At 46.9% G+C, this 11,466-nt stretch overlaps 1 protein-coding gene across 10 annotated transcripts in view; it reads left to right on the top strand.

Annotated features, from left to right (window-relative positions):
• The first annotated feature begins 2,102 nt into the window (after positions 1–2,102).
• The window catches only part of PCDH7 (protocadherin 7), a 410,012-nt gene continuing 400,648 nt past the window's right edge, over positions 2,103–11,466 (top strand). For 8 of the 10 annotated variants that reach the window (XM_054688315.1, XM_054688316.1, XM_054688321.1 and 5 more), the window contains exon 1: positions 2,816–6,376. In XM_054688315.1, coding sequence (XP_054544290.1) covers positions 3,203–6,376 — 3,174 coding nt within the window. In that variant the 5' untranslated portion in view covers positions 2,816–3,202. Of the gene's footprint in view, positions 6,377–11,466 lie in introns of all 10 variants that reach the window. The other 2 variants (XM_037530307.2, XM_054688314.1) reach the window with 2 other exon arrangements.

Raw genomic sequence — 11,466 nt, forward strand, 5'->3', positions numbered from 1 at the left:
GCTTTAGCTGACTGGAAAATGCTCGCTAGCGCCCGGGCACTTACCACACACCCTTCCAGCTCTGCGATCCCCCATAGGAAGAGCTTGGAAATCGCGGCCACCACCCGCCCCCGCCGGCCCCCATTCCTGCTGGCTGCGCTCGCCCAAGCAACCGCGTGCTGACATCTGCTCGCAGACTTTATTGGTGTTTGTCTTGTTTAAATCATTCTGCCTCCTCACACAGGTCTCGTGAAGGCAAAGATGCCAATTGTGGGCAGATTTCTTTTTTCTTCTTTTTACATTGAATTCCCCTTTAGAGGGAGTCGCTGTAGCTTGGGCAGACGAAGTGAGGACTAATGAAATCCTAGCATCAGCCCCTCTTCCTATCCAAATAGCTGTTGCCCCCCCTCAACCCAGTAATTCTCGCTATTTCCCCTGGTTTAACAGCTGGTTAAAACTGGTTACAGTTTAGAAAACATGACCAGAGCTGAAATCGGCTGAGGCGGGCTTCGGGGACCCCCCACTGAAATTTTGGGGAAGCCTCGTCTGGGGGAATACCATGCACAACTAGGTGGCACAAAGTCAAAAGAAGGAGAGAGAAAAGGAGCTAGGGACACTTTGGTAGACAAAGTTGCCATTAAAGTTTATTTCCCTTTTATCCAGATAGGTGACGCTATACTTTGCCAGTTACTAAAGACTGCAGGTTTCTGCTCAGAAAATAATATCGAGACTTCCAACATGTGTTTATTCCCTAGGCGCGCGCGCGCGCGCGCGCACACACACACACACACACACACACACCCCCAAGGTTTACCCCCCCCTAAGCAAGCACGATGGCAGGAATGCCAAAGATTTAAACAAAGACAAGTACCCCCCACCCCCCGCCCCCAACCCCAGTTCCAGGCCTCCGAAGTCACCGATCCCCAAAAAGGATCCCTCTCTCGCTCTCGGTGGACTTTGACGTTCTTTCTTCAGCACTGCAGCCCATCATGGTTTCTCCTAACAGCGTGGCTCTCTGGGCGCACGCAGGGCACCCCTGGCCACCGTTAAGTGTGCCCTCACCAAGATGCTAAATTGCCAACTGGTGACACTTGGACGGTGGGGAACGCGGTCTGAGGGGGCGGGGGGCAGGAGAAGGAACCACGTCTCCCGGTGCCCGCTCCAGCGCTCTCACGCACGCACTCGGCATTAGTCGGAGCGAGCAGGAAATTTACCAGCGCCAGGGAAGGCGAGCAAGTGCCCCGACCCCAGCGCGGCTGGCTGCACGCGCCGGGAGGGGTGGGGGCAGGTTCTGGCTTAAGCGGGTGAGGGGGTGGCTGAGCTGAGCGCACTCCGAGTGGCCTCCGGAGCCGGAGCTGGGCTTTCCGGAGCGCGGCGGCGGGCTGGTGCTGCTCCAGCCGCGCTCCCCCGACCCCCGGCGCGCCCCCCGCCCTCTCAGCCAGTGTGTAGTTTTGGAGGCTCGACTGCCACCGCCGCTGCAGCAGCTCCAGCCACAAGCTCGCGCCGCGAGCAAGCCAGTGAGCTCCCGGCCACAACCACCACTTTGGGCAAACTTGCGGGTTCCCGGCTGAGGCCGGCGAGCGGGAGCTCCCCGCCGGCGGGTCAGCGTCTTTGAGCCGTGGCAGCTCCAGCGGCGGCTGGAGCGCCCGCACCAGACTCTCCCAGACGCGAAAGGGGACGAGACAACTGCGGAATTCACCCTCCGTGCCAGGGCACTTCCGAGGCAACAACTGACTGGCACTTTTTCTCCCCTTGGCGAACTGGATTTTTTTTTTTTTTTTTTAAGCTACTTGGCAGCTGTCTCTGACTCCACCTCCCGCCTCCCTCCACCACCCTCCGTAGTGCCTTTGGCTTTTCTTCGGAAATCCGGACAAAATTGGGCATCTTTGTTAATTGCCGTGGGGGGAGCCCGGCCCGGCGCTTCAGCCAAGCCAGCGTCGCCTGCGCGCCGAGGCCGGTTCGCTCACCTTTGAAGTGCAAAGGGCTCAAGTTCTGCTCGAGTTGCCTGCCTCGGGACTGGCTGGGAGGGGCGGGAGCGTGCCGGAGAGAGTGGGAGAAGGGGAAAGGCGTAGGGGAGGCGGGAGGAGGGACGAGGAGGAGGGAGGAGAGAGAAGCCAGAGGGAGAGAGGGGAGGGATCGAGAGGGAGCGGGGAGAGAGAGGCTGCAATCTCCTCCCCGAATCGCGCACAGCGCTGCAGATCCCACTGCTCCGACCTGCGGGCCGAATGCAGGTGAGGGAAAGCACGGACTCTGCGGCTGCAAACCCAAACTTGGGCACCGCGCGGTGCGCACGGCTCAGCCTTCGCCCCCGCGGGCGAACGGCTGCTGCGGTTTCAGGCGGCGGCTTCGTGACTAATGACCTTGCGCAGAGTTAAGAAAAAAAAAGAGAAACCCGAGCTCTCGGGGGTGAGAAGGGACTGACTCTCTGGGCGTCTCTGAAGATGGCTCGGGCTGCTGTTTGGCGCGCGGGGAGAACCCGGACGCGGATCGCCCTGTGACGCGCGTGGTCTCCACTGCACGGTGCCCGGAGCGACCTGGCGGGGATTTTTCATTCTAGATCAGTGGACTGGTTCTCCCGCTAAGCCGAGCGAAGTCGGAGTTGAGACTGGCTTGTTGCTGACTCCGACACCTCGTGCCGCAAGCGCCTCACGTTTGTCCAGGCAGCGGGAGCAGAAGCTGGGTCTAGAGTGAGTGGCTGCAACGTGAATTGGACTCCACTCCAGCAGCAGCAGCAGCAGCAGCAAAGACGAGCGGGCTTGGCAGGCTCGGAGGCTGCAGGCTCGCGCGCGCCCCGCGGGTTCCCGGCTCCGCCGCCCGCCAAGCCGGAGCGGCTGCGGCCACGTCCCACGGTGCGGGGACGCGAGCCCGGGATTCTCCGCCCGCCGCGGGGATGACTCTGGGGGGGGCTCCGAGCCCGCGGCGCGCAGTGTCCCGTGAACTGTGAGTACTGCGACTGAACGGCGGCTGGCGAGCGGGCGATTAGCACCCATTGCATGAATTATGAAACAATAACTTTCGGAAGAAGCAGGAGGAAAAAAAGAAGGATCTTCCGCCGTTCCCCTTGGGTCGACTCTGCGCCCTGCTTTTTGCCCCCCCCCTCTCGCGTCTTCGTTTCCCGGAGAGGGGCGAGGACCCGGAGGAGGGCAGGCGGCCGGCCCCAGAGGAGGGGGGAGCCCGGGGGGGCTGTGATCAGAAGGAGCAGTAGCAGCAGCAGCAGGAGAAGATGCTGAGGATGCGCACCACGGGATGGGCGCGCGGCTGGTGCCTGGGCTGCTGTCTCCTCCTGCCGCTTTCGCTCAGCCTGGCGGCCGCCAAGCAACTCCTCCGGTACCGCCTGGCCGAGGAGGGCCCAGCGGACGTTCGCATCGGCAACGTCGCCTCGGACCTGGGCATCGTGACCGGCTCCGGGGAGGTGACTTTCAGCCTCGAGTCGGGCTCGGAGTACCTGAAGATCGACAACCTCACCGGCGAGCTGAGCACCAGCGAGCGGCGCATCGACCGCGAGAAGCTGCCCCAGTGTCAGATGATCTTCGACGAAAACGAGTGTTTCCTGGACTTCGAGGTGTCTGTGATCGGGCCCTCGCAGAGCTGGGTGGACCTGTTCGAGGGTCGGGTCATCGTGCTGGACATCAACGACAACACGCCCACCTTCCCGTCGCCCGTGCTCACGCTCACGGTGGAGGAGAACCGGCCGGTGGGCACGCTCTACCTGCTGCCCACCGCCACCGACCGCGACTTCGGCCGCAACGGCATCGAGCGCTACGAGCTGCTCCAGGAGCCCGGGGGCGGCGGCGCGGGGGGCGAGGGCCGGCGCGCGGGGCCTGCCGACAGCGCCCCCTACCCCGGGGGCGGCGGGAACGGCGCGCCCGGCGGGGGCCCCGGCGGCTCCAAGAGGCGGCTGGACGCGCCGGAGGGCGGCGGCGGGACCAGCCCCGGCGGCCGCAGCAGCGTGTTCGAACTGCAGGTGGCCGACACCCCGGATGGCGAGAAGCAGCCGCAGCTGATCGTGAAGGGGGCGCTGGACCGCGAGCAGCGAGACTCCTACGAGCTGACCCTGCGGGTGCGCGACGGGGGCGACCCGCCTCGCTCGTCCCAGGCCATCCTGCGGGTGCTCATCACCGACGTGAACGACAACAGCCCCCGCTTCGAGAAGAGCGTGTACGAGGCTGACCTGGCAGAGAACAGCGCCCCCGGGACCCCCATTCTGCAGCTGCGTGCCGCCGACCTGGACGTGGGGGTCAACGGGCAGATCGAGTACGTGTTCGGGGCCGCCACCGAGTCGGTGAGGCGGTTGCTGCGCCTGGACGAGACGTCGGGCTGGCTCAGCGTCCTGCACCGAATTGACCGCGAGGAGGTGAACCAGTTGCGCTTCACGGTCATGGCCCGCGACCGCGGGCAGCCCCCCAAGACCGACAAGGCCACGGTGGTGCTCAACATCAAGGATGAGAACGACAATGTGCCGTCGATTGAAATCCGCAAGATCGGGCGGATCCCGCTCAAGGACGGGGTGGCCAACGTGGCCGAGGACGTTCTGGTCGATACTCCCATTGCCCTGGTGCAGGTGTCCGACCGAGACCAAGGCGAGAACGGAGTGGTCACCTGCACCGTGGTGGGCGACGTGCCCTTCCAGCTCAAGCCAGCCAGTGACACAGAGGGCGACCAGAACAAGAAAAAGTACTTTCTGCACACCTCCGCCCCTCTGGACTATGAGACCACCAGGGAGTTCAACGTGGTCATCGTGGCGGTGGACTCCGGCAGCCCCAGCCTCTCCAGCAACAACTCTCTGATTGTCAAGGTGGGGGACACCAACGACAACCCGCCCGTCTTTGGCCAGTCGGTGGTGGAGGTTTACTTTCCGGAGAACAACATTCCTGGCGAGAGGGTGGCCACGGTGCTGGCGACAGACGCCGACAGCGGGAAAAACGCAGAAATTGCCTATTCCCTCGACTCCTCCGTGATGGGGATCTTTGCCATAGATCCTGATTCTGGGGACATCCTCGTCAATACCGTGCTGGACCGCGAGCAGACTGACAGGTATGAGTTTAAAGTTAACGCCAAAGACAAAGGCATCCCCGTGCTGCAGGGCAGCACCACAGTGATTGTGCAGGTGGCTGACAAAAATGACAATGACCCTAAGTTTATGCAGGACGTCTTCACCTTTTATGTGAAGGAAAACTTGCAGCCCAACAGCCCCGTGGGGATGGTCACAGTGATGGATGCTGACAAGGGGCGCAATGCAGAAATGAGCCTGTATATAGAGGAGAACAGTAACATTTTTTCCATTGAAAATGACACAGGGACCATTTACTCCACAATGTCTTTTGACCGGGAACATCAGACTACTTACACATTCAGAGTCAAGGCCGTGGATGGGGGAGATCCTCCCAGGTCGGCCACAGCCACTGTCTCTCTCTTTGTGATGGATGAGAATGACAATGCTCCCACAGTTACCCTGCCCAGAAACATTTCTTACACTTTACTGCCACCTTCAAGTAATGTCAGGACAGTAGTAGCGACAGTGTTGGCAACAGATAGTGACGATGGCATCAATGCAGACCTGAACTACAGCATTGTGGGAGGGAATCCCTTCAAGCTGTTTGAGATTGACTCCACCAGTGGTGTGGTTTCCCTAGTGGGAAAACTCACCCAAAAGCACTATGGCTTGCATAGGTTGGTTGTGCAAGTGAATGACAGCGGGCAGCCTTCCCAGTCCACCACGACTCTGGTGCATGTGTTTGTCAATGAAAGTGTTTCTAATGCAACTGTGATTGACTCCCAGATAGTCAGAAGTTTGCACACCCCACTCACCCAGGATATAGCTGGTGACCCAAGCTATGAAATTAGCAAACAGAGACTCAGTATTGTCATTGGGGTGGTTGCTGGAATTATGACAGTGATTCTAATCATCTTAATTGTAGTGATGGCAAGGTACTGCCGGTCCAAAAACAAAAATGGCTATGAAGCAGGCAAAAAGGATCATGAAGACTTTTTTACACCCCAACAGCATGACAAATCTAAAAAGCCTAAAAAAGACAAGAAAAACAAAAAATCTAAGCAGCCTCTCTACAGCAGCATTGTGACTGTAGAAGCTTCTAAACCAAATGGACAGAGGTATGATAGTGTCAATGAGAAGCTGTCAGACAGTCCCAACATGGGGCGATACCGGTCCGTAAACGGGGGGCCTGGCAGTCCTGACCTGGCCAGGCATTATAAATCTAGTTCCCCGTTGCCTACTGTCCAGCTTCACCCCCAATCACCAACTGCAGGAAAAAAACATCAGGCCGTACAAGATCTACCACCCGCCAACACATTTGTGGGAGCAGGAGACAACATTTCAATTGGATCAGATCACTGCTCTGAGTACAGCTGTCAAACCAATAACAAGTACAGCAAACAGGTAAGATGCCTCCCAAATATATTTAAATATCCCAGAGAGAGCTAAAAACTCCGAGACAGAGCATCTTCAGCAAGGTTTTGTCTTCTCTCTTTTAAAACTATGATTTGAAATTTTATTAGCAGGGAAAAATGTTAATTTATTCACTATTCATTTAGTAGAGGTGATCTTCACAAGATGCACTATTGTATTTTGCAGGTTAGGCCAACATGTACTAAGCTACCAAAGAAAATAATCACAGTAGACAGTGTTCAGGACTACTCTTTGTACTTCAGCTGTAATTCATGCTACCTTTTCTGCTTCCAGAATAAACATGTACCTGTTGATTGGATGCTTAGCTTTAACCTGAAAGTATTTTCTTTTGTGAGTAGTAAGTGGATAATTGCATCCAGAGAGAAAATTTCTCAAGTTACTCTGGTATCTGTGCAAATATCACATTGTAAAAGTTTTAACTATGCTACACATCATGCAGGATTAAACAGATAAGTGAATGCTGATTCATGCAAATGCAGTATCAAGTATGAGATACTTTGACAAAAATGCCGGTCTAAAATAATGTAATGATATGCAAATGTTATGCAAGGTTACATTTTTAATACTTCCATATATTTAACAAATATTTAGATATCGCTAAGGATATGCAATCATTGTTTGCCTTGTTCGTGTTTGGTATTAAAAATTTATAGGCAGAAGTAAACTGCATGAACCTTTCATTTTTTAAGCCAAGCAACAAACAGGTTGATGTTTGTGTGCAGGATACTTTGGATGCATTGCAATATTTGACAGTTGTTTCTCAGTGAAATGTGGAGTCAAAAAAAAGTGTATTCTGACATGAACTTCAAAATATGTAAGATTTAGTTTTGAAAGTTCTACTTGTATATTATATGTATTTCTCACAGAGTTTTCACCCACCAAAGTTTGGCACACAGCAAATAAAATCTTTTGGAAACTCTTCTATCTACTGCTGTAGCAACTCTGCTAATGAAGCATCATATATTTCTTCCTTCCAGAACTCACCCCAAGAAACATACTTGTGGCTCTCAAATAGCTTCATCATAATTTTTCTCTAAAATATGCTTTGTGTGTGATATATGGGATTTGAGAATTAAGGCAAAGAAAAAAAGTCATTTTATAACCTCATTAAAGGTGTTATTGATGGACTCATTAAAGATACGATAGAATAGAGATAATAATTCTTATTGCCTTCGTAATTTAAAAAGTTGGTTTCTTATATAAATATTTTCCATATACAATACTTAACTGTGACTATTTGGATAAGGAGATACAGACTTGATATGCTTTTATATCTAATTATCAAAGAATTCAAGAGTACAGCTTGAACTCTGTTGTATTAAATGGCTTTTGAAATTGTCTTTTGATGCCTATGAACTTGCCTTATTTCTTTTCATCTGAAATTTAACAAGTAGAAAGCTTGTATTTGTCATGGTATTATTTTACCTAGAGTTGGGAGGAGGTTGTTGTTTTGGTTTTCAGTGCTTTCATCAGGTTTGTAAATAAGGACCATCCCAATTAAAATAACAGCACATTTATAAAATTACTCATGAACACCCATAAATTAATTGAGATCCTCAGAAATTTGTTTAGAAAACAGTAACTTTTGCGATCTTTCTGGAGAATATTTTCTTCTAGCTGCCATCCTAAGAGGACCTGATGTCCTGTGGCTGAATAGCATTTGCATTCTAAATTGTGTATTTTGAGTGGACTTATCAAGTGGCAGATTTTTAGCTATCTTATGCAAACACCTCATATGTTCTCTACTGTCACTTTAGTTTCATTTGGCTCATCAAATGGGGTTAGCTCTATGTTCTTGAATATTTAAAACAGCCAATATCAAGGCTGTTGGCATCCTGTTTAAAAGGCAAAGTGATATGCTTATAAATAAACTAATGTATGGTGTTAGTCTCTTAACTGAGCAAAGAAATTCATATATCCAAAGAGAAAACCTACAAAGCTATTGGAACAAATCATTCATTTGTCAAAAGTCACTTTGGAAACTTCTATGTCTTTAGGAATCCAAAAGATGTATAAAGTTTTAACCACAATAAAGAGCTGACCTGAAACAGAGGCAAATGAAATACATTACCCTTAATATAATTAGTAATAGTAATTGATAGCTTCATCTTCTCAATATTACGGTTAGGGCCAAGAGATCCATTTACAGAGTTACATTCTGCTTAGGTATCTGATATAAAAAAGTGTCTTTTCTGTTCTGATTTTTGTTTTTGTCATAAATAGGTAATTTCCTATTTTTATTTTGAAAAAAAATATGTACCTTTAGATTTTACACAGTGGCCCAAATGTATTTTGTTTTGATTAAACATGACATTAAAAAGAGAAAATAAGGCTTAGTCACAATTTCCCCCCTTTGATCATGAATTTATCTGTGTAAAACGTGAAGGTCATTGTCTTTCATTTTTTTACCTTAAAAGTTAATTAAAAAATCTGAGATTTTATGTAAGATAAAGACTACACGTTATTTATAATATTCTTGAACTGCCTAATCATGTAGTTCTTTACTTGTGGTAGGATGGAAATGATGTCTCTTACAGTGTTCTTATTTTCATGAGAATTAGGCATTTTGAAGTGTTGCTCCTAAATTTTATTAATGCCTACATTACAGTAAGTTAAGCAGCTTTGTAGAAACAAAAGTTTATAAATAATGCTCACCCTATCCCCTTCTTCTTGGCTTGCTTTTACAGGCTCAAGGGACATTAAAATCAAACTTGTATTGTTATTCTTTAGCGGAATCTAGGAAAGTTGTGTTGTAGAGGTGTTGAAAAAAAATTTTTTTTTGAAATTCACACCTTAGAAAAACATGATATTGTCCAGGCTTTCATAGTTCAGATCTTTGCATTTCAAATAAAACTCTTTGCTTTCTACTAAATAATATATTTATTTGAGCAAAATGTGGACCATGGACAACATTATTTAGATTAAGAATCTGCTTTTTCATTTCATGCTGCCTTTGCTTGGTAAAACTGGTCTTGGTGGTGGGTTCAGGTTTGTGACCTGGAAGTTGAGAGGTGCTTTTGATTTGTAAAATCAAGGCAGAAGTATTCCGGTTTTTCTGTTTCCTTTCAAATTTCCAGTGTATGTGTATTATGTATTTTTAAAATTCTCTTTAAAAATTAATATAATTCCAAAAGATTCATTGATAATATATAAAAGTACAGTTGCCCCTTGGTTTATTTGTCTCAAATTCTGTTGGGCTTATCCTTGCCATGCTGTTATTTAGATAATGCATTTGGAAGTAAAAATTTTATTGTATTTAGTAAATGGAAAGTAAGGTACTTTATTTTTGGCAAGCGTATAGAGGACATATCCTGAATAAACATTCATTTAAAAATCCATTTGTAGCTGATCATGAAATACTCCAAAAAAATTCATGTTTACTCCACTGACAGTTTTCCCTCTGCAAGGAACTGCTCAATGTAGTCTGAATAATGTTCTCCTTAATTGATCAAATTGTGTTCAATATACTCACTATATACCTAGGAAGAAAATATGGCAGATATTATTTTTTAACATTACTTCCATTTTGGAAGCAAATGGATGACTTTCAATCATCTATTAAAATTCTAAGCACTAAGAAAGCTAAATATTAAATGATTTGTATATTTATATTTTAACATATATATTGCAGTGGAAAAACATTTACATAGTGATGCCAACCATAGCTTCCAGTTTTAATTCTACAGGCATATTTTCTACAATATGGCTCATTTATCTATAACTAAGGACACTTTCAAGAAGCATAATAAATCTCACTATTTGGTGATTTTTATGATATTTGGCTTGATAGTATAGCCAAGAGGCTAATAACTGATAAAAGTTAGATCATGTCTTTAGTCATCTAGTAAAGTAGGGTTACCTGGCTCTCTGGATGTCTATGAAATAAGAAAAGGATTGTCCACTGATTTGATATGAATGAATATGCAAATTTTTATGCAAGTCTAGTAAGACAATTTGAACCCTACCTCAAATTTATCCTAAGCCAATGTGTGACTTAGCTGTAAGGCCACAAAATCAATTTAAAGACTCTAAGTAAATAATGTAGCTTGATTAAAAAAACAAAGTCATTCTTTCATATCTTTCTATCTTTGAGTAAGTCTTGTCTTACTTGTCTCATATGTGCAAAGGTATGTAGACGGTATTTATCGCAATTTCTTTTTCACTCTTTGTCTCTCTCTCTTCCCTGCATATAAACAAATGCATATAAGTCAACAAAAGTGCCGTTAGGCTTTTATAGGCTTTTATCTTGTACGTGGAAATATTTAAACTTTAAATATATACAAAGCCAAATTAAAATATGCCGCAACCAGCTGCTTAATGTCTGTATCTAAAATCACTAGAGACATCAAACTTTAGAATTACAAAGCTATCAATCAAGCCAGTCCCCTCATTATAAATAGGAGGTAACTGAGGTATAGTAGGAAAAAAAGTAATTTGATTAAGATCACAAGAATAACAGGGATATAAGGTGAACTACAGTGCAAGTTATAGAAGGCAGAGTTTATTGAACTTTTCTATTTATCATACTACAGCTAAGAAAAAGAGTAATTTCTCTAACTTTATATTTATCAATAGAGACAGAAATCTGTTGAGATTTATTTATAATGTATCGATATATATTTGATTATGAAATCTCAGTTTTACAGTAGTATTTTGCTTTTGATTTTTTTCTGTAATCTAGGAAATTATAATTCAATTTTACAAAATTTTAAAAGAAATTAATATTTCTTTGTAAGAAATTACTATTTGTATGATAATTGATGACATACATTAAAGTGACATTGTGGTTCAGAGCATATATTCAACAGGTTGATAAGATTTTTGCAGAATAATGATAATTCTGTAACTCTTATGTAATATTTACTATATCCTCAATAAAACATAGTTTAAATGGAAATTAGCCAAAAATTTCTATACATATTTGAAGTTTTCTACATATCAAATTAGGGTGATCTTTTTCCTTTGCTATCAATGTTGATGACTCCTTTTTGATTCTATGTTTCTTTGCATGTTGCCAACTATACAGATGTATTTTACTTTACCAGCATCCTTAGCTTGCA

The sequence above is a fragment of the Talpa occidentalis genome, unplaced genomic scaffold, assembly GCF_014898055.3.
Source record: "Talpa occidentalis isolate TD23 unplaced genomic scaffold, MPIMG_talOcc4v2.1 talOcc4.6, whole genome shotgun sequence".
In the NCBI taxonomy this organism is placed as follows: domain Eukaryota; kingdom Metazoa; phylum Chordata; class Mammalia; order Eulipotyphla; family Talpidae; genus Talpa; species Talpa occidentalis.